Source organism: Jaculus jaculus, chromosome 16, assembly GCF_020740685.1.
Source record: "Jaculus jaculus isolate mJacJac1 chromosome 16, mJacJac1.mat.Y.cur, whole genome shotgun sequence".
In the NCBI taxonomy this organism is placed as follows: Eukaryota; Metazoa; Chordata; class Mammalia; order Rodentia; family Dipodidae; genus Jaculus; species Jaculus jaculus.
The window spans coordinates 25,445,539-25,469,566 of record NC_059117.1 but is presented as its reverse complement, the minus strand read 5'-3'; the positions used below and the strand labels follow the sequence as shown (position 1 = coordinate 25,469,566).

At 40.4% G+C, this 24,028-nt stretch overlaps 1 protein-coding gene across 5 annotated transcripts in view; it reads left to right on the top strand.

Moving 5' to 3' along the window:
• The window catches only part of Dock4 (dedicator of cytokinesis 4), a 478,789-nt gene that overhangs the window by 201,987 nt on the left and 252,774 nt on the right, over nt 1-24,028 (top strand). For all 5 annotated transcript variants that reach the window (XM_045135544.1, XM_045135547.1, XM_045135546.1 and 2 more), the window contains exons 2-4: nt 13,738-13,821; nt 16,509-16,549; nt 18,952-19,007. In XM_045135544.1, the coding sequence (XP_044991479.1) occupies nt 13,738-13,821; nt 16,509-16,549; nt 18,952-19,007 (181 nt within the window). The remainder of the gene's footprint in view (nt 1-13,737; nt 13,822-16,508; nt 16,550-18,951; nt 19,008-24,028) is intronic.

Genomic DNA, 24,028 nt, shown 5'->3' with positions numbered 1-24,028 from the left:
ACTCCAGATATATGCGCCCCTTTATTTATCTGGCTTATGTGGGTCCTGGGGAGTTAATCTTTGGTCGTCAGGCTTTGCAGGCAAGCACCATAATCACTGAGCCATCTCTCTAGCCCCAGTTAATATTCTACTTTTAACAAAGGCATGATAAAAATGGACACAAGGAGGATAAATTATTAATTATTATTTATTTAGGGAGGAATCACAAATTGTGGGATTTACTGAAGGGAAATTGCCATCTGGAGAGATGGCTTAGCAGTTAATGTGCTTGTCTGTGAAGTCTAAAGACCCAGGATTGATTCCCTGGTACCCACGTAAGCCATGTGCACATGATGGCACATGCATCTGGAGTTTGTTTGCAGTGGCTAGAGGCCCTGGTGCACCCATTCTCTCTCTCATAAGAAAATAGAATAAAATATAAAGTACAATACTTCAGGTAAACTGTGATCTAGGAAGCAGGCTAGAGCAAAGTCATAAGCATGTGCAAAGTAGGAAACGTGGACTCTTGTGGAAAGCACAGCACAGTCTGTGAGATTCATTTAAGAGAAATGGCTGGGGCAGAACTATGAAGATGTGGACCATAAGACCTATGCAGAGAGATTTAGAAGAGTCAAGTGTGGAAGGCACAGCATCCATCTTGAGCTTCCCTGTGGAAGAAAGTTAAAAGTGGCGATGGTCTGAGAATAGGAGAGAGTGCCAGGCAGTGAGAAGTGTGTATTAAAGAGAGCTATATCCATGGCTGTGCCAAGTTTAGAGAAATTACACAGGTGGTAGGTCCTGAGTTAGAGAAAGCAACCACATGGGAGATCTACAGTGTAAGTGAAATGCGCACATGGTAGATGACTGGGGGAACTCATACATATAATTAAAGTGAGAAGTTACCCCAAAGTTTAAAGCAGAGACAAGCAGAAAAATTCCCTCAGACCAAGAAGCAGTATTCTGTTCTCCCGCACTCACCCCACCCCACCAGGCTGGAGGAGAGGGAAAAGCACGCGTGTGTATCGGAGCAGAGGTCACAGAGTAGAGCGAGGGGATGCAGAGAGAGCGAAGGAAGACTGGGAGCATCTTTACAGTCGACTGAAAATGTATTCTCTCGTTAGATCCGGGTATGTAAAGGGCAAGCCCTGAGTGGTTTGTGGATTGGAAGGGCAGGCTCCAGGGCCAGCCCACCCATATAGGTAGTGGGCTCTCCCGTGGCCAGTGAGAGGGGGGTCACCGCAGCTGCTGTAGATGAGTCTCACTCAGACACAAGCTTCTTTTAGGCCAAGGCAAGGTGGCATTGGTTCTCTAGGTCTCTTCCTAATTGAAACTGCTGAAAAGAAGCTAACTCTCCTATTCGCCCTCATTAGCCCTTGAAGACAGGCTGGGTCCCTGCCTTCTCCCTCTGTAGTGATTCCTACTGGAGAATCATTTGTTCCTCAGTTCTGTGTGCCTTTCTGGATGAAATACAAGTGACTAGCCCTCTGAATGTATTGAGTTTGGGTGTAGCAAGATTCCATAGATAGGCGAAATGGTGAATTGATTTTAAAAAGGAATAACTGAGGCTGGAAGGATGGCTTAGCAGTTAGGGCATTTGCCTGCAAAGTGAAAGGACCCAGGTTTGATTCCCCAGGACCCACGTTAGCCAGATGCACAAGGGGGCGCACGCTTCTGGAGTTTGTTTGCAGTGGCTGGAGGCCCTGGCGCGCCCATTCTCTTTCTCTCTCTCCCTCCCCCCCTCTTTCTTTGTCAAATAAATAAAAATAAAATACTTAAGAAAGGTATAACTGCACCAAGGAAATGCTAAACCTGATGATTACTAAACATCCAAGCAATAAGAGTAGTATTTCTTGGGCTGGAGGGATGGCTTAGTGGTTAAGGCATTTGCCTGCAAAGCCAAAGGACCCAGGTTCGATTCCCCAGGACCCATGGAAGCCTGATGCATAAGGTAGCACATGAGTGTGAAGTTCGTTTGCAGTGGCTAGAGGCCCTGGTGTACCCATTCTCTCTCTTTCTCTCTCTCTGTCTCTGCCCCTCTCTTCCCTTTCCTTCCCTCACTCTTTTCTCTCAGAAATAAAGAAAATATTTAAACAAATTTTTTTGCAAAAGGTATTTGTCCTCCGAATTACCTTATCTCCAATGCAGATGTTACAGGAAACTTTTTTTCTCAAGACTTTTGAACATGACACACAGGTGCAGAGTCCTACCTTCGCCATTGTACTTTGTTGCCCTAAAGAGTGTGATTGGTTGATAACCGAGTTAACTGGACATCTCTGTAATTTTAGTTTGTCTTCTGCCGACGCTTGCACATTGAGGAGCCACTGGATGTCAGACACAGTGCTAAGCATTGGGAACAAAGCGATGGCCCCGTATCTACAGCATATTCAGTGATGGAGGGGCGGGAGCGGGAGAGGAGCGGGCGGGAGGAAGCCCTCCTTGCAGAGGCGGCGCCTGGCCTCCCCGGTGAAGGGAGAAGCAGTCGCAGCCTGTGCGAGGCAGGAGGAAACTCAGCTTGACTGTTCAGGAGGTGGGAAAAGGATGACAGTGAAAAGGCAGGTCTGTGGAAGTAAAATCAGAAATGTGAGTGGCTAGCTGGGTGAGGAAGGTGAATGATCTAGCTGAGGCAGGTCTGCACCGTGGGCACTGTGCGCAGGCACGGAGTGGAGCCGCAGCCAGGGGTTGGCTCCTAGGACCCATGCGCGCTCCTGTGCTCCTGCGATGGAGTGGTTAGGACTTGAGGAAAGAGACTACGTCAAGGATATAGCAGGTCATTTTTTTTTCCAGCAATCATAAATAAAACACTTAGATGAAGTCAGGACAACTTAATTCGGTATTTCGAAGAATTCTCCTACACAATATATAAATTCTAACCATCTCACATTAGAAAAAGGCAGCTGTGAGAGAGTGTGTTTGTGTTTGTTTGCAAAATACTTGGCTTTTGATTGGGAAGTGGTATTTTACTTATTAGTAATTTGTTTTTCATTTGGATTATGGGAAAAGTGATTGTTTCCTGTAATTTGGTCTGCTTTGTGATATGAGTGCTGTATTGTTATTTTCTCCCCACCTGGTGTTATTGATTGTTCTGTGGACAAGTTATACACTATGCAGCAGGGTGGCCGTGGGTAGTGAATCTGCTCTCCTTCCTGTCTGTGTCACTGTGGAAAACCCCTCCTAACTCATTGCCTTCCTTGTCAGACTCATTGCCCAAGATTTCTTTTCTGTTTGATCAGAAAAATCAATAATAACAGTTTTTATTTTTCTCAAATGGCTTAAGCCTAATGAATCTTAGTTTAACTTGTTAATAATCCAAGTACTATAATAGCAAAAAAGGGGATGTTTTTCCCTTGCCTTTGTAAATGGAAGCCTCGTTTTAGCCTTTTGAACTTATGACTGATTCAGCTCCAGTCTCTCAACAGTGGTTAGGAATGATGGTGGGAAAAATAACACCTCATATTCACAAGTTCACAGGTCAATTTCTCATATATTTGCTTGTTGGCTATCACATCTCTGTGAGGCTGGGCCTGACAGGTTTGTCACCCTTAAGTAGCAGTGGTGGAACCAAGGACCATAGGGCTCGCAGGTAGTGGAGTTAAATGTTAAGCCTCCTTCTCTCTGTTTAGCATCTTGCCCCTTTCTTGGGTGCTAGGATGCTTTTGAGATAATTGTTTGAACTCTCTTCTAAGGTGTTCCTCTTGGCTGGCAGTTGGCCCAAAGCATAACCTTTTCTGTCATTTTGGATTTTTCTTTTAAAGTACTGATTGGTAGATGCAGTAATTAAAGTTTCTTATTTTGACCTTCAGTTGTTTCTGTAACCACTTAGGAATGTGCCTTTGCATTTGTAGCATGAAAACCAAGGCAAGGAGTGTGTTTATGACCCTTTAGGGAACACAAGAAGTTCATTTACTGCCATAGTGACAGTGCCATCAGATAAATTTTAATATGCTATAATTCCCTCCTGATACTCTTGACTCGGTGCCTTATTACCTCTTCTTTTTCTTGGTCTCTAAAATGGGAATCAAAATGTGCCTTCAGCGTATAAGGTTATCACTAACATCAAAAGAGGTTAACAAAACCTTAAGACCAAATAGTAGGCAGTAATGTTATTTTGCTTCTCTGCTAAACAATACTACTTAGAAATAAATAATAGGCATTCAATAAATTATGAATAGAAAAACCTTTAAAAAAGGCAAATTGAGGAGGACAGCAAGAGTGTGGGAAGGGAATTGGCCTACAGTGCAGGTCCAGTGACAGCCTTTGTCCCCTGAGCAGGAGTGCCCCTTCAGAATTGTGACAGTTTGTCAGGAAGGGACCTTGCTGTCATCATATGCATGCAGCCTTGGGAAGGTGGCCTGACCTTGAGCAGAGTAGCTATCTTCAGCTGAGGCCGTCTTTGATGGCGCTGGAACATTCTATGTGCCATCACTGCTAGCAGCAGGAGGATGTAAGCGGTGTATCACAGTTCTCAGAGCCACACGGTACCTTTGCCTTGAGCCTAAATGCCAGAAACCCAAGCAGGATCAACTGAAATCTGTGGTACGGCTCTCCTTATAACTGTCAGTGGCAGTTGTTCCTGAAGATGAGGTCGTGTGTGTGAAATAACAGAAACACATTGTTCAGTATGTCTTTGATGCTTCAAGGTCATAAGCATAGAAGAGAGTTGTGTGAGACATTTCAAAGGTTGATCTTGGAACCTGGGCCACATGTCTGGGTCTTTCAGGCCTGGTTATAAGGTACGGAGTCCTAAGGCACAATCAATTGCCAAAACAAACACTCATGCAAACACAGGGCAAGCCTGAAGCATAGATGGTAGAACAGCATGTATTTATGTTTCCTAGGTTCTTTTTTTTTAGAAGTATTTTATTTGAGAGAGAAAGGGGAAGAGAGAGACTGAAAGGGAATGAGCATGCCAGGGCCTCTAGCCACTGCAAATGAACTACAGACACATGCGCCACCTCGTGCATCTGGCTTACATGGGTATTGGAGAATCAAACCTGGCTCCTTAGGCTTCACCAGCAAGTACCTTAGCTGCTAAGCCATCTCTCTAGCCCTTCTTGTTTTGTTTGTTTGTTTTGAAGTAGCCCTGGGTGACCTGGAATTCACTCTGTATTCTCCAATGGCCTCAAACTCACAGCAACAGCCCCCCTACCTCTGCCTGGGATTAAAGGCATATGCCACCCCCCTTCTCCTGGTTTCTTTATAAGCGTTAGCAGTTTCTAAGAGATGCCACCCATCTCCTGCCTCATTCCCACATGTCCCCATGGTGACGCTGTCACATAGATAGCCGCTCTGAAGTTCCTTGAAGTTAGGGATGACTCGCCTACTTCTAACTTCATCTTGTGGAGAGAAAAAAACAGCCTTAAGAAGGACAATTCTGCCTTGCATGTCCCAAGAGGCAGTGCCAGTAGACATCTCCACAGACTCCGTTCTGTCTTCCTGCATGTCCTGCCCTAGATAGCTGTGGAAAAGGGACTTTGATTAACCTGTCACCTCGGTTCCCCACCAGGTCCTATCCATCCCTCCAGAGAGTATTGTGTACACGCAGGAGAGAGGAGCCCTTTTCATCTTCCCCGCAGTAGACTCTCTCATGAAGTAAAGTGCCCATTGAGAACATAGTTCTCTTTAGCCCCTTTCTGTTATCTCGGTCTCCTCTAGCTTTTATCCAGGGTCCAGAACAATTCACCCTCTTCCTTTCCTTTTGCTCTTGTAAGCCCTTCAGTGTGATGCTCGTGAAAGCTAAGCAGCCCAGATGCAGATATACTCGTGAACAGCAGAGCCAGGCGTACAATGGGAAATGAGAATGGGAAGAGGACAGGACTTTCTCATGTCTTCTGAGGTGCTTGAGAATTCCTTTAAGATGTCCCATGTCTGGGATGCTTCTGCCCTCCTCATTGGTACTTCTGGGCTTTGGACACTAGCATTCTCGATACACAGTTACCTCATATAAAGTGGCATACCTAATTTCTGGTGCAAGCACAGCTTGGTTTTGCTGTAAAAATAAAAAAGAATAGCAGTTTCATTTTGGTATTAAGTCAGAATCTGTGAGTAACCTCCTACAAGTGACCTTTTAGACCACAACTTGTTCATGAGCCAGAGATTTTTACGAGGAAGATGAAGCTAAAATTCTGTTGTACAGAGAGACATGATTCCTTCTTTGTGTCACCAGGGACGAAGCATTTTCATTGTGTTTTCTTGCTCCACGTTCCATTCATCTTGGCTTGTCAGTTTATAAAGGGCAAGGGCCAGTATTTACTGGGCTCAAAATTGAATTGTGGAAAGTGGAGTCACTGTAAATATTATTTTGACAGTGGTGGTGAATAATATGTTATCATCTGTAATTTACAGCTACATGGTCGACTTGTGAAAGTTTTTAATACTTTGTTTTGAGTTTCAGGTTTTAAAAGTCTTGGAACTATGTGGTTGAGTTTCTCTTGACTGTCTGAAAGCTTGAAAAATCCATTTGTTCTTTACAAAAAAAAAAGCAAAAAAAAAAAAGAATCCCTATTTCATAGTACCACTTTACTGCCTTTTCGCTTTCCTGATAGAAAATGTTTAATAGCTACATTTGCGAATGTTTCTCACCTCTATTTATTTTAATAAATTGTTGGTGGATACTGAACTAATATTATATAAAGGAAGGGCATCACTATTGTAAGTGGTGATATGCACTGGTTGTTAGTACATTCTTTTAAAAAAATTATTTATTTATTTGAGAGAGCAAGAGAGGGAAAGAGAAAGAGAATGGGTGCGCCAGGTCCTCTAGCCACTGCACAAGAACTCCTCGTCCATCTGGCTTATGTAGGTACTGGGGAATCGAACCTAGATCCTTAGGTTTTGCAGGTAAATGCCTTAATTGCTAAGCCCTCTCTCTAGCCCCTGATTAAGACATTCTTGTCAGAACACTTGCACTATATAGATTTAGTATTTTTACTTTGCATATATTTTTCAGAACTTGAATATGAACTAAATTTATTTGCATATTTGTTACTCCAAATTAATTGTACACTGTAGTAAGTGGGGAGAAACGAACACAACACCATTCAGTGGATGTCACGTGCTGGTTCAAGTTGCGTGCTCAGGGCCCTTTGCAGTTCCAGCTCTGCCAAGATTTGTTCTTGTGAACTTTCCTTGTAACCTCTAATGGTCAATTTATAAAAAGCTGTTAAGCTTATAAGAGAATAGGCAAACGCATAAAGAAAGTCAAGAGGCCAAGACAGTGTGTGATCATGTCTTGTAAATTCCAACATTATTGGATGGAAAACGGGCCCTAGGGAGCATACAATGATGTGGTTTTTAATATGAAGACATAGCTGCTTTATTGTAACTGGTTAAAAAAATACTTAATTTTTAACTGTAGACTTGTTTCATGGAAAAACAAAGAAAACTTGAATAGATGTCAAGTGATTTAATAGAAAAGTTGTTTCCAAAACAGAAATCTAAAAATAGTATATATTTTAAATACATTCCATGGAAATGCAAAATAAGCCTTTATTAATGCATATGTTGTCTTCCCTGTCACTCCACAATGCTTCTTTAGTCACTGGCTTAGGACATGCTGATAGTAGCAAATGTGAATCAGTCATGTGCTCAAATTCTTTATTCTTTTGCATAGAACCAATTTTGTCTTTAAGTTTTTTCTTTCATAATCTAAAGGCTAAGTGTCTTCCTAAGTAAAGCATTCATTTATATACAGCAAGGTGTTTTAGGTGATTGAGAGTGGCTTGCTGTTTTGGAGTGCAGAGATCAAAGTCATGCCTTGAGCCATATCTGCAAAGTGTTCTTCTCCACTGTGGCCTGTAATTTACTACTGATTGTTTGATTCTTAGGACAGGTGTCCCTGGGGTTGTCTGACTCCATTAGAACCATCTCTTAAGTGCTTCATTCATCTGTCATCCACTGATGCATTCTATGTGTTTGTTCATACTCCATTCATGAGCCCAGACACTTAGGAGGTATAGTGAGCATGAGAGAGGAAGAGCGAGAGAATGAATGAATGAATGTGTGAATGAATGAATATGTGTAAAGGTCCTTTTCTTGCAAGCTTGATACAAAGTTTGAGCCCCAGGCAGTATTTGGAGAGTTGTTCGGTTCTTGTGTGATATTCGAAGAGAATGGGTCATTTCTTTGGCTTTATCACATGGTTGTTCCAAGTTGGAGCATATGATCATAGGCAGTGGCATAGCAGGCTGATTTTGGGACAGAGTTCTTTTTAAAAATATGTTTTTTCCATTTTTTTATCATATATATTTTTTATTGACAACTTCTATACTTACAGACAACAAACCATGGTATTTCCCTCCCCTTCCCTTTCCTACTTTCTCCTTCATAGCTCTGCTCTCTGTCGTATCCCCTCCCTCTGTCCATTGGTCTCTCTTTTAACTTGATGTCATAGTCTTTTTCTCTTGTTATGAGGGTCTTGTGTAGGTATTGCTAGGCACTGCGAGGTCTTGGATATCGAGGCCACATTCTGTCCAGACAGTTGTATGAAAGGAGTAGTACCCTTTCTTTGCCTCTTACATTCTTTCTGCCACCTCTTTAGCAATGAACCCTGAGCCTTGGAGGGTGTGAGATGTTTCAATGCTGGAAATACCTCCAACCCTTCTTCTCAGCACTCTGTTGCCTTTTGGGCCATCCCAGTGGTCATCACCATCTGCAAAGAGAAGCTTCACTAACCATCAGTGAGAGTAACACTTAATATATGATTATGAACATTAAGTGTGGTGATTTCAGGGCTAAAAATATTATTTATTTATTTATTTGGGGGAAAGAGAGAGAAGAGGCACATAGAGAGAATGGGCACTCCAGGACCTCCAGGCATTATAAACAAACTCCAGATGTTTGTGCCACCACCTGCATCTAGCCTATGTGGACACTAGGGAACCAAACCTGTGTCCTTTGCCTTCTCAGGCAAGTGCCTTCACCACTAAGCCATCTCTCCAGCCCCAACGGGGTCAGAGTTCTTATACCATGCCAGGATTGGGTGAAAGACCTTTTCCAGTCTCTCAGAATTTCAGGTTGGCAGGAGCCTTTATTTAGTTCCTTTGTTTGGCAGAAGCAACTGAAGGCCAGCAAGGGTTAAGGCTTGCCGTTAATACTTATAAGTAGTAAATAACTGGAGTGACATCAGAATTCTTTCCTGGAGACCGAACAAATAGTGAGGAAATTTGCTTAGCACCTAGAAAACCCACTGTTCCAGTTTGAAATAGCTTTATGAGAGAACGAGTTTTCACAGGCAGTGCAAGTTGGTTCTTAGAATGTTGAGCGCTGGGCTGGCGAGAAGGCTCAGTGGCCAAGAGCGCGTGCCTCGTTAGCATGGGGACCGGAGACTGCCTGAGTGCTGTCCCCAGCACCCACATAAAAGATGTATGTGCCTACACACACAGAACCCCATTCCTGTGGGGAGCAAAGGCCAGAGAATTGCTCTTGCTACAAATGGAAATTCTTGGTATGGGCAGATATATGATGGAATAGGGCCCCCAGCGTCCTCTGCACACATCCAGCACATCATACACCACATCACACATACCCTACACAAACACACACACAAAATTAAAGGAGGAAAAACATATGAGCATTATGTTAAAATATTATTCCAAATATTAACACACATGCTCATTCACTAACGAGTTAATTATGTACTGAACGCAGGCGTTACTGAATTGGAGAAACAGTTGGGAGCTGAAATGGGCATAGAGCTTGAATCTGTGGATCTTTCGTTGTATTGGTCACGCTTAATCCAACAATTTAACATGTGATGAAGACCAGCGGCGTGTTATGGCCCTGTGCTGTGTGTTAAGTTAGGGTGAGAAGATGCTCATCCAGAAAGCTTCCATAAGGAAGGGTTGTGATGCGTAGGGCGAGGCCTTGCGGTGTAATTTTTGTACTTCGGGGGAGGAGGAGGGGAGGCTGGAGGGAGGAAGAGGGTGCCATCCAGCTTGCATTTGGGAAAGACTTCTCAGCCAGATGTGGTCGTTTATATCTGTAATTCTAGCAGTTGGCAGGTTGAGACAGGAGGATTGCCAAGATTTTGAGACCAGCCTGGGCTATAAGGTTAGTTCCAGGCCATCTTGATCTCCCGAGTGAGACCCTGCCTCATAAAACCAAAAATTAAAAAAAAAAAAAAAACGGAAAAGAAAGAAAAGTCCTCTCACCGATTGTGTGTGAGAGAGAAGAACCTGTGACTAACACCCAGGGACTGCTGGAGGCCTGGAGGAGGGAGCGAGGCTCAGGCAGTAGTAAGGATAGAGATGTTTACAGAAGGGGTATTTGGGAGATGAGCTCAGCAGGAAGAACTGGCTGTGTGCATGAGGGTGGGGGTGTGTACATGACCACGCCCAGGTTTCTGGCATGCGTGTTCAGTGGATGGGGTTATCATTCAACAGAGCAGAGGACAATGGAGGAGAATCTGATTTAGAGACAGCGAGGATTGCCAAGAATTCTGTGGCAGTATGAATAAGAGGAAAATGATACCTCTTAGGCTGCTATCAAATCTGTAGTTTATATTTTATTACCTTTTAAAGAAATATTCTGGTGCCTCATGTAAAACAAAACAAACAAAAAGCTTCACAAGTACAAATGTGATATAATCAAAGGTAACTCTGGTGGTATCACAGACAATATGCCGAGGAAAGACAACTAATGAGTCAAGGAAAGCTCCTGGAAGGTTCTGCTCTGAGGTGCTGAGTAATCCACCTAAGAACAGTGGAAGACTAAAAAGATTTAGAACAGGTGTTAAGAGGAGGTGGGGCTCAGGTTGGGGCGATTGAGGGATATCAGAAAATGGTGAGTTCACATAAGACATGCATGGGTCTCATTTTAGACCTTTAGACATCCAAATAGAGAATCACAAGTGCAAAGTCTCTGTCGGGAGCTCAGATCAGGGCTGAAGAGAAGGTTGGTGAGTCATGTATCAACAGGAGATAGGAATATCTTGCACGTCTCTCCATCTAGGGAGAATGTCTATAGTAGTTTGCAGAGTAATTTCGTAGGTTACTTCAGATTGATGACTTTGTTATTTCCCCCTGTTTTAATTCTCTGTTGCTGTGACGAAAAATACCTGTGACAAACAACTTAAGGGGGAATTTATTTGGGGCCACAGTTTCAAAGGTTTTGGCTAACAGTCAACTATATCCATTGCTGTGGCCCTTGGTTAAGCAAGGCACCATGTCAGGGTTCAAGTGTGCTCACCTCAGGATGGCTACGAGGCAGAGAGACAGCAATAGGGGTGAGCCAATGACCTGCTTCCTCCAGGCAGGCCCCACCTCTTAATAGCCAGTTCAGCTATGAATTTGCCCAGAGATTAATACATTGGTGAGTTTAGCATCCTCCTGATCAAGTCAGCTCTCAATAGCTCCACTGTCTTAGAAGCAAGCCTTAAATACATAAGCTTTTTTTTTTTTTTTTTTTTTTTTGCGGGGGTGGGGGTGGAGAAACACATCATATCTAAACCATACTCTCTTCATTTGCCCAGTGTCATGGCTATTCTGAGACCATGGCTGTTTTGACCATGGTCACATAGCTAATACGTGGTAAGGTCAAGGCTATAAAACTATGTGGTATGAAGCCACACTCCATGCTGTAGCTTATCCCAGCCTTTAAACTTCAACACCTTGAGGGCAGACCCTGCACAGCTCCATCATTTTTAAAGGGAGAACTAAGACGGTTGGTCTAGAGAAGGCTGGAGGGGGTACTAGAAGATTCAAGGGACAATAGATCTCTGATAGGCAGTGAATGTGACCATCTATTGTGAGGGCCTAGAGACTTCGGTGGAACACTTTCTATGGACAGTGAAGGCCTCACTGTGTAGCTGATAAGCAGAGGGAAGTTGAAGAAATGAAATCCATGAGTGTTACTATGGGATTCAATGAGGGGATAAAGAGAGAAACGGGGTGACCAGTAATAGGGTGCTGGTCGTGGCATCCTACGGCATATGAGGGCAGCCATATATGGTAGGAACCATGTGCAGAATTGCACTGGCAAGTCTTTGAACTTGGGCCTCCAGAGCAGCATTCATCATGCCCAGTTTGGAGCCTCCGGATTTTAACATAACTTCATGAGTGGACACACAAGCTTGTTCTGAAGTCCTTCACACATTGTAATCAATTGATTGTATCTTAAATGGTCAGCTCCTGTAAAAAGTCTCTGAAAGTTATATGAATTCATCTTGCAAAGTATGTAGAGTCTTGATTACTTTTCAAGCAAATATATGCTTGAACATTAGTATGAAGCCACAGGGTATTTATGGCCATAGTTAGAATATGATATCATAAGTTAATGTTTATCTAAAATGTTGTAAATTGGTTCCTGTGTACTTATTCTAATCTACCTTGTCCTCTGTTTTGGACTCTACTGTTAATTTTGTTTTGAGATCATAAAAGGGTCTCAGATGTCTCTAAAAGGCCATTACTTATTGCCATATTTTGATTTTTGATAGATTCATATGCTTTTTATTTTCAGGCTTTGAAAAGTATATTCCTAACAGTAGCAGAAACATGTTGGGGATTAGGGCTGTATCTGAACCTGACTATGTGAAACAATATTATTAAAAAGTCACTTAAATTTTCATCTTTTAAAAATCCTTTCCATCAGCCATAACTTGCAAGTCGATTTCAGAATACACTGTATTTTGTGAGAGTTCTTTCCTGTGTGTGTTGAAGTCTATTCCCTTTCTTTCTACCTCCTTTATGACTCAGTCTTCACTGTCTGGGAGCTCCAGTAAGTCTCATTCTTTTTGCCAGGGATGACTAATCTGTGCACATAACTTCCTATAGGTAGTACATTCTAGTCCTGCCCCATTCTGAAAAATGTTTCTGAAACATCTAAGTCATTAATTCACTTAATCTATAATTGTTGCTGCATCCTCCCTCCCCCACAGGCCCAAGTCATCTGAGAGGCAAGGAGTGTGGGAATTGCAGCTGTATGTTTAATCCTAAGGATGGCTCAGTGCTAACGAAATAAAATGTCACCATTGATTCCCACTGCCAGAAGAGTGCTGTTATGCTACAAACTTGGCAAGGCTCTGGGGACATAATAATGAGCAAATAGTCACTTGTTTTGAGAATCTTATACTCTAGAGAGAGAAGAAATGTTTCCAGTGGCATAGCATCTAGGCAAACCAAGCTTAGTAATCAGTAAGAAATGTATTCTTTGTTTTAATATTTTATTTTTATTTATGTATTTGAAAGAGAGAGAGAGAGAGAATGGGCACACCAGGGCCTCCAGCCACTGCAAGCAAACTCCAGATGCATGCACTTCCTTGTGCATCTGGCTTACGTGGGTCCTGGGGAGTTGAACCTGGGTCCTTTGACTTTGCAGGCAAGCGCCTTAACTAGTAAGCCATCTCTTCAGTCCAGGAATGTATTCTTAACTTAGTAAAAACATGTACTACTGTGGCCAGGCACCTGGTGGAAAGGGTAACTCTAGCAGTGTATGAGGTATCCAATCTCAAGGATCTCTTTAGGCACTACCTTTGCTGGAATATGTTCTTGGGCAATCGTCTGGATATTTTATATAGCACTTATGGTATATTCCACATCTTCGGAGTGCATCTTTATGTTCATTTTACCAAGAAGTTGGCAAAGTATACAAAGTTAGTGGCTTGCTTTGAAAATACGTAAAAAGTGAAATGACAGAAGGGTGTAGCTATAAAAGCATCCTTGAGTTCGTGTTCATTTTTCCAGTCGCTAGCATGAATGTATAAGCAGTGAAACTGGCTGTGACTGATACAACAGCCCTCACGCGTTCTGTATCATTTTTTTACAGTTATCGCCAGTTTCCGAGGAACGATCCCGTACGGACTGTCGCTGGAAATTGGCGATACAGTTCAGATCCTGGAGAAGTGTGATGGTGAGTGGCTCACTGAAGTTCTGTAAGAAAGCCTATAGTGTAGGACTCTGCATGAGGTTTATGAGCTCTTCCCTCACCTCAGCTGATTTTAGAAGCAGTAAACTGCTTTTAAACAAAGCTTGCTCGTGCACATGCAGGTTTTAGTTGATGCAAAAACAGGTGTGATTCTTCAGCCAGTTGGGCTTTTCCTAATAGTATTTCCTTGTCGTCACCACATGGCTCTGTGGAAAGCAGTTGAAGTCAATCTTGTTTGTGGCTGTTTGTGAATAACTATCAAGCTCTCTGTCAACTATCAAATTCTCAAGTGCCCAGCAGATCTCCTGGGACAAAAGAAATGGGGATTTGAGTGCAGAAATGTGTACCTGAGGTTGGGGGAACCAGAGAGCTCAGGAGGACTCCTACCTAGGCTAAGTCCACACAATCTTGTAGTCTTCTTCCAAATTTGGAATGAAATAATTCAGTGAATTTGAAATGTTAGTAGACTATTTTATATGATGCTGTAGGATTATTATTAATAGCTAACTCACGAAAGGTAACCTACTATATTCTCAAATGTTTCTATTGCTATTCTATGAAACATCCTTAAATGTCAGTCTTAAAAAATATTCCACATAAGCGGTGGAGAGATGGCCCAGTGGTTAAGATACTTGCCTGCAAAGCTTAACAGTCGGGGTTCAGTTTCCCAGAACTCACATAAATCCAGTTGTGCACAGTGGTGCATGCATCTGAAGCTCATTTGTAGTGGCTAGAGGTCCTGGCACGCCCATTCATTCTTTCTCCTTGCAAATAAATTTTAAAAAAATTAAAATCTCCTTGATCTAATAACATTTATTTTTCTTGTTAACATGACTGTATTTTAGAACACATTAACATATCCTACAATACCCATTTTCCTCCTAGAAAGCTTTTCTTACTGAGAATTTATAATATGATATTGTCATATTCTGTGAAGTTTCATCATGGATTAAATTGTGTTCCCCCAAATAAGACACTATATTTAGCTAGATCTTGGCATTAAATGGTGATGATATGTGGATATTTATCCTGTCTACTGTAATTGACATTTCTGAAAATACATTACATGTTCTGTGTCATTACTAGATTCATTGTTTCTCTTTTGTATATAGATACAGAACTTATTTTAGATGGTTTCATAGATAGTGTATAATTGTGGGATGTGTTTGTAATCTAAAAGCTCATTGGAATAGTATAATTATACAGAGATAGACCTCTATGTGACATTTCTGTAATTTGTGAAAAGTTTTCAATTCTGTTAGAATGATTACTCTGATCTGTTGATATGAGAATGTACTAAGCCCTGAGATTCAGAGATGCTGGTTTTCAGTTCATCCTTTCTTTGGGCTGCTCTTAAATCTGTTTTGAGGTGATATATTTTACTATTATATGTCATTCCAAGAAAATATATTATGAGGAACAAAAAGTGCTTATACATAAAGCTCAAATATTTCAAAAATTTAACTAGATATAACATGTATTACAGAGCAAAATAATTTACCACTAAGAAAAATGGTTTAGCACTTACAAAAATGTAATCTGATCATTACTTTTAAATGGGACTATATATAAAACATGTGTTGATATATGTTATAACAGTTACCTTCTCATAGCTGAGGCAAAACCCCTGACCAGAAGCAGCTTAGGTGAGGAAAGGGTTTATTTGAGGCTTACAGTTTTGAGGGGATGTTTCATCATGATGGAAAAAGCATTAAGGCAGCTCACATCTTCATATATCAGCATCAGAGGTAGTGAAGAGAGAGAAAGAGAGAGAGAACACTGTAAGAGCAAACTAGCTCAGACACCCAATGGGCTGTACTAATTCATCTCAAGATCTGCCCCCAGCAACACAGCTCCTCTAGCAAGGCTCCACTCGCTGGGAAGCAAGTAGCATGCTTAATTACAACACTTGGGGCTATGGGAAACATAACATTCAAACCACCACACACACACATCCATATTTATTATAAATCACAAAAAACAAAACAGTGCCTCCCTCAAGCAGAATACTGTAAGACTGATTCAGAGTTGTTCTAAGCTTAAGTAATATGTCTATAGAATAAATGTTGTAAGTGAAGTTAATGCAACCCCACACTGGTAATTCTTGTACTGGCTCTTCTTATGACACAGGACTGATCTGACCACAGGGAATGGGCTCAGGGGTGTGAAATTCACTACACAGCCACTGTTCAGGCGCTATTATTGGCTGTCACCTGGGCTTTGGTGTGGGCTACATAGTAAGATCCTTTCCCAATTAAAAAAAAATAAAAGACCTAGTACTCTTTATTTCTGTTTTACACAGTTCTACTTGTTATAAATTTCTGGTGTAATTTAATAAAATAATTCATTAATAAAATGCTTAACTTAGGAGTCATTTGAGCTGTTACCTAGTCCTCATCCCAGAGCTACAATGTCATGTCCGTGTGCATATGGGAAAATTTCTATCAGCCAAGAACAGATTGGTGTATTTTCTTTTTTGTTTTTTTCCTGAGGTGGGGTCTCACTCTAGCCCAGGGTTGGCCTGTAACTCACAGCAATCCTCCTACCTGTGCCTTTCAAGTGCTGGGATGAAAGTTGTGTACCACCACACCCAGCTTTTGTTATTTTTTTGGGCTCTTTAAAATATTATTATGGTTTGCTTATTGAAATGTAATTATGACTTTTTCCCACAGGGTGGTACAGAGGATTTGCCTTAAAAAATCCAAATGTCAAGGTAAAGCTATTATTTCTAACTATAATTATAGTATTTTTATAAAAGGTAAGTACTTAAATTATTTTGATATAAAACTGAAGTTACATTTGGGCTCTTAATTAAAATGCAAAATGGTAATACAGATTTTCATAATTTTGAAAATTCTTTGAACTTTTATTATAGTTAAGATATGCTATTTAAATGATAGTTATACATAATGTTTGTAAGTTATGCTACAAAGTCCTTAATAAGCTTACTATATAGAAACAAAATATTTTTAAAGTGTTGGTTTCTTGGAGAGTGAAATTGAAAATCCGGAAAGAAAACTCCATATTATAAAAGTAGTATTTAATATTGGGATTTAATCATTAATTTTCCTGTGATAGTTTGTAAAGTACTAGTGTGAAGCAGCAAGCTTGTTTTAGAGAACCGTTGAGAATATCCTTGAGTGTATAGAACTTAAACCATGAAAAACCGTATTTAAAAATGCTCGTTTTTCATACCATGCCTGGAGGTTACTAGGATTCACTATCCTTTATAGACTTATAAACCCTCAGGAGCTGTAGAAGGAAGTAATATGACTTTTGTTTTATCTTTTATTTGGATAGTTTGTGATTTTGATAGTAATCCTTACAAATATGTTTTCATACCTTATTTTTATTTTTTTGTTTTTTGAGGTAGAGTCTCACTGTAGCCCAGGCTGACCTGGAATTCACTATGTAGTCTCAGGGTGACCTTGAACTGACGGCAGTCCTCCTACCTCTGCCTCCTGAATGCTGGGATTAAAGGCATGCACCACCATGCCCAGCTTCATACCTTATTTTAATCTTGCCCAGATTTTCAGCCTATGCTTCCCATAGTCTTTAATGTTTCCTTATATGTCATTCTTTTTTAGTTCTAGCTTTATTAAAATTGTTGATAAGAAATTGTGTCGTTTTTCATTATCAAAATACAGTGTAAGAAATATAAGCTCTTTTGCCTGTCTTTTTGATTAAATATAGCTTTTGCTGGACTTTCCAACTGGGTTTAATTACTTCAATTCATTATTTTATATGAGTCTAAATGAGAGCCTCAGGGACAAATGAGTATATAAATTTAATTTTTTGATACTTTAGCCCTCATTTAAGTTTCTTGTTTTTGAGCATCTGCAGGGCACATGCAAATACAGTTTCAGCATTTAATTATTCATCTAAGCACATCTGCAAAAAAATTATTATGACTTCTCTAACAGATTTATCTATTTATTTATTTATTGATACCTATTAATTAATATCATCTAACAGATTTCGAGTTCTAATTCTTTCTTACTATTACCCTACCTGTTAATTCTATCATATATTGACCTAAGTTCAAATTTTGCAGAAAAAATGTTTGTTTACAAAAAATTCTGTATCTGTTTTAGAGGTATATTCAGAACCACAATGGTGATAAGCATGATCAGATGACATTTGTTTTTATAAATATTTCACTGAGTTTGTCATTTGATTACATGCCAGAAATACTTCAGAGAACATTGTCTATTAATGGGCTATAAATCCGATTTTCGTTTGCTGTTCCTTCTTTGGATTCCCATATAGAACAATGAATCAGTTTCTTGCTACATCATTTCTCTGCAATTGTTAACCTAGTCTGGCTTCTTTTGTTTGGTTTTTGTTCCATCAGAATGGAAGAATGGTGATTAAGTGCTAATGTGTTTTCATCAAAGATCATCTAAAACACATAATTCTTACCTGCAAATTTAGTGATTTTTCCATGAATATCTTTTAAATAGAATCATGAGTGCTTGAAAAGAAAATGAATTACTAAAACCAACAGCTGAATCAAAACTATTTTTTAAAAAATTTGGCTGAACATAGTTTTTAGTCTGGCATTGTTCTGCATGCCTGTTCCCAGCACTTGGGAGCTGAGACAGGAGGATTTCTATGAGTTCAAGACCAGCTTGGGCTACATCACTGTATCACTAATTCTAGGCCTTTTTAGGCTACAGTGTAAAACCCTATTTCTGATTCTTAAAGAACGTATTTAACACACTAGGTGTGGTGGCACTGACCTGTAACCCGCATGCAGGAGGCAGCAGGACTGCCCCAGCCAGACCTACACAGCAAATTTCAGGCTGTCCTGGGCTACATAGTGAGGGGTGCCTCAAAAATAAATAACTAATTAATTAATAGGTATCAATAATTAAAGCAAAAAGAGTATGTTTATTAAGATTTAATGTTTATTCAATATGCTTATGTTAGAGAACCTCTGGTTTGTAGTTCATAGTAGAAAATAAAGGTGCAGAGATCGAAGCCACAGTAGATGTTAACCTGTGCTGAGCTGGTGTTGATACTGCCTTGGCCGGATGACCGCATTACACCTGCTGCTTTGAGCCCGCCTCGCTGAAGACAGCAAGCCCATAACCGTCATGCTTTCTCTTCCAGGGGATATTTCCTTCCAGCTTTGTTCACTTGAAAAATGCCTGCGTAAAGAATAAAGGGTAAGAAACGAGTTTTATTCATAGTTGGAGGACTTTACACACAGCCATTGCCTCGTTTTGAATTTGAAAGGATTTGTAAGTTTCTTGAAAACTGCACTGTAGAAGATCAAACCCTGCCTGCATCATTTGATGAAGCGGTACTGAGGTAGTTGTTGGAGAGAATGAAAGGGCTTGTCCACTGTCTGTTTGAGTGGAATAACCGCAGGTTCTGGGCCTCTCTCTCATTGTCCACAAAGTCTTGGAACTTGTGTAATCTTCAGCAGAAAGAGCTGATCCTTTTAGTTTCCTGCTGTTGAGCAGAGGAAGGCAGGCAGATCCGCCCAGTCATGTCATCTCAAAACCCAGGCATTTCCTTCATTGGCTGCTGGTTATAAGAAACAAAGTATGTATTTTGTCTAAGTGAGTGTAATACCATGTCTTCATGTGACCACCTCATAAATTATCCTGTTTAAAGAATATCATTTATGTGATTCTTTGTTGGATTCAGTTTTTTGACCATTTAGGACTATACTTAAAAGTATTTCCCAGTTTGCGTTTAAACTGATTGTAAGCAGCTGTTAGATATCAGTCATTAAGATACTATAGAGGGGCTGGAGAGATAGCTTAGCGGTTAAGCACTTGCCTGTGAAGCCTAAGGACCCCAGTTCGAGGCTCGGTTCCTCAGGTCCCACGTTAGCCAGATGCACAAGGGGGCACACACGTCTGGAGTTCGTTTGCAGAGGCTGGAAGCCCTGGCGCGCCCATTCTCTCTCTCTCCCTCTACCTTTCTCTCTGTGTCTGTCTCTCTCAAATAAATAAATAAATAAATTTTTAAAAAAAGATACTATAGAGTAAAACAGTAGATCTTGCCTGGTTAAATAATTACCATAAGTACATCTATTGTTATAAGGTGGATTTTTTTTTTTTTTTTTTTTTGAGGTAGAGTGTTACTCTAGCCCAGGTTGACCTGAACTCATTTTTTAGTCCCAGGCTGGCCTCAAACTCATGGGGATCCTTCAATTACAGCCTCATAACTACTGGAAAAAAATGGTGTGAACTACCAAATCTGGCTTAAGATGGATTTTTGATGCAAACATTTGGTGACGATGTCCAAAGCAATCTTCCTTGAGTTATTGTGTAATTTTCATTTTATGATCAGAAAATATAGATTCAGTCATAGAAATTACATATTCCTCAAATAGCCGTAAACATAATTTGTTATATAAAATATTAAAGCACAATAAATATCCTCAAATTTTAATTAAATTTTTAAATTTGTTATCACTGATTCTTGTGTGTTGTTGTGCACAGGCCATGGTGCACATGGAGGTCGGAGGACAACTTTTGGGTCGATCCTTGCCTGTCCATTCATTCGAGGCAGGGTGTCTTGCTCTGTGTTCTCACACCTCTATTCTCTATTCTTCGCTGCTTGTCAGCATGCAGGATTATAGAAGCATAACATAGCATCCAGCTCTTTATGTGGTGTCTGGGGATCAGTCTCAACTTGGCAGCAAGCACTGTATCCATTGAGCCATGTTCCCAGCCCCTCAAATTTACTTCTAGACAATTTTTACATATGTATATAATTATTTTAACCATAATCACTTATTACCTTCTCTTGTGTTTCTCCCTCTGAATCGCCTTTCCTCACCTAGTCTCTCTTCTGCTTGGGTGTCCTATATGTATGTCCATTCCTCTGTGCTTAATTGGGGTGTTTGCATGAGCATAGGTTGGGGTTATTTTCCATGCAGATTCCAAGAATGTTATTCAAATGGATGATTTGTACATCCACTCTCTTTAAAGGTATGGTATTAGATGTTTGCTCAGTGAAAGAATTTCTGCAAGTCTGTCTGGAGAGATGGCTTAGCGGTTAAGTGCTGGCCTGTGAAGCCTAAGGACCCCAATTCGAGGCTCGACTCCTCAGGACCCATGTTAGCCAGATGCACAAGGGGGCATACACGTCTGGAGTTCATTTGCAGGGGCTGGAGGCCCTGAGCGCCCATTCTCATTCTCTCTCTCTCTCTCTCTCTCTGTCAAATAAATAAAAATAAATCAGAAAAAAATAAAGAATTTCTGCAAGTCTTTGAATTTTTACCATATGGATAAAAGTTAAAGAATATAGGAGACAATTATCATATGTATCTTATATATGTCAGCTACTTATAAGCACTACTATTAATATTAGTAATTTCCCAAAATAGTAAGTTAAAGGTCTCTCCCTCCCTCTCTCTCTCTCTCTCTCTCTCTCTCTCTCTCTGTCTTGTTTACTTTTTTGGAGTGTGTGTGTGGGGGGTGTTTTGAGGTAAGGTCTCACTCTAGCCCAGGCGGACCTGCATCCATTCTGTTGTGCAGGCTGGCATTAAACGCACAGTGATCCTCCTATTTCTGCCTCTGGAGTGTTGGGATTAGAGGCATTTACCATCACGCCCCGCTTCCATGGAGTATTTCTAATACTAATACTTAACATTGATACTTGTAGTCTTTTTTATTTTTAAATGACAGGGTTTTTAAAAATAATTATTATCTATTTTATTTGAGAGAGGGAGAGAGACAGAAAGAGAATGGGTGTGTCAGGACCTAAAGCAACTGCAAATGAATTCCAGATGCATGTGCCACCTTGTGCATCTGGCTTACCTGGGTCCTGGGGAGTTGAACGTGGGTCCTTTGGCTGTTCATGCAAGTGCCCTAATTGCTAAGCCATCTCTCCAGCCCTACCAGTAATCTTTTAATAAATGGTTAGGAAATTCTGTGTAGCTATAAAGCACTAGAAGTAGCAAGTAGAGTTATCAGTTAATCTAGAGTTATCTTAGTGTCTTGTCCAGCCCCCTTCAGGTAAACCAGTTCAGGACTTAACTGGAATCAGTTCTTGTTCTAATCTTTCCATCCTGCTGGGCTGGGCAGGGCAGGGCATTGTGAAAACTCAGGCATCTAGCCTCAGCCATTAAAGTGTCCACCAAAACCCTGCATTCCCATCCTCTTTGCTGCCTTTATCCCAAACCCAACCTGGAATACCAGGAAGGTTACACTAGCAGAAATCATGCCAGGAGGCACTCCATTTATTCGCAGAGTTGGAATGTAACATCATTTTAAAATAGAAACCTTCTTTCTGCTTTTTTAAAAAAGTATAGTTCTTTTTTAAAAAAAAATTCTGTATTTTATATTTATTTTTTTATTTGAGAGAGAGAGAGGCAGATAGAGAAGGAATGGGTGTGCTGGTACCTCTAGCTACTGTAAATGAACTCCAGATACATGTACCACCATTTGCATCTGGCTTACATGGGAACTGGGGAATTGAACCTGAGTGCTTGGGCTTCACAGGCAGTATCTTAACCACTAAGCAATCTCTCCAGCCCTAATTCTTTTCTTTTTATTACAAGTTTTCATCCATTTATTTATTTATTTATTGAAAAAGAGGCAGATGAAAGAGAGAGAATGGGCACACCAGGACTTCTAGCCACTGCAAACGAACTCCAGATGCATGGACCATCTTGTGCCTCTGGCTTTACATGGGTCATGGGGTATAGAACCTTTGTCTTTAGTTTTCCCGGGCAACTGCCTTAACTACTAATCCATCTCTCTCCAGTCCCCCTTTTCTTTCATAGCAGGTATATATCCCCTATTCTAGGAGCCCCCCAAAAGTGTAAATTTGCATAAAAGTGTCCCAGAATCTGGTTGTGCCAGTTCGAGACGTGTAGGTCCTCTGCCTGAGACTGCATGAATGTCTGTGCAGCAGGAGGGCTCCGGGGGAACAGGCTCTATTTTCTGATAGAGATAACCTGCAGTCGGTGCAGAATCATAGTTCTGGGACTGTTAAAAGAATAACAACCTTGGCCCGCACACATTTGAGGATACATAATGCCAGATGATTGTCTTCCCAGACAGAAAACTGTGAGATTTTAATATTACCTTTTTAAAAGCAAACTTGCAAGCTGGAGGACTGGTAGGATAAAATTGCTGCAAAGTCCATCCTCAACTGAATGCAGTGTAATTTCAGGTCAGTTACTTATGACATATAATTTGAACACCAATTTGGTTTTTTTTTTTTTTTATAATTAATATGAGGTAGCTGCCCTGCCTAGAATGATGACTTTGTGCTTAAAATTTTACATTTTCCCTGGGCAATGGCTACATCAACTTTCCACATATTTGAATTGTCAATATGTTCTCTCCTGGGTCACCAGAACAAAATAAGATGATGAGGGTCTTTAAATTAAAAGCTTGTCTGAATAGTAACCCACTATCATGTTGCTTAATTTTTGCTGAGGTCATCTTACTTTTTAAATGTAGAATATAATGTCAAGTGTTCCCGGAAATTCATTGTTCCCTCTTTGGCCTCGTATAGGATCATTTTATGATCTCTGTTCACATATTCATCATTTAAAGTTTAATAGCTGCTTCAGAAACAAAATAAATACTCAGTTGTTGGAAAGTGTCACTTGTAGCCTTATTTTAAAAAGGGTTTGTGCCTACCGCCATTCGTATGTACTGTTTCCTTTTTTTTTTTCTAGTTTTAAATCCCAGCTTTGCATTTTCAGCTACACTTGTACTTTAGAAAGAAGGGAACCATTCATGGGATAGGTATTTCGGCAACAATGTGAAATAAGGAGATTGAACTCTATTAAGGAATGAATCAAGGCAAGCTTTTATTTTCAGTATTTCTATTAAGAAAAATTTCCAAAAACAATTATGTACACTTTGGACATAACATCAAAAAAGGAACTATAGAGCAGTCATTAACCTCATGCTAAGAAGTAATTTCTTTTGATCGTCGAGACAACCTGGTTCAGTGTTTAATAGGTCATTACCTTTTATATATTAGATGTTGTTCTTCAGAAAAAGAAATTGAAATAAAGGAAATAGGCCCATCAATATCATAGATAGCTTTCTTCTGAGGTGCTGTGATGATAATAGCCATGTAACTACTTGAACCTGTCCAAAACTAGGAAGGATCTTAAAAAAAACAACTAGTGATAAAAAGACAAGATACGAAAGGACTAACTAAATATTTCCCCTCCTTGCCTTCATCAAATTCTGTTGTATTT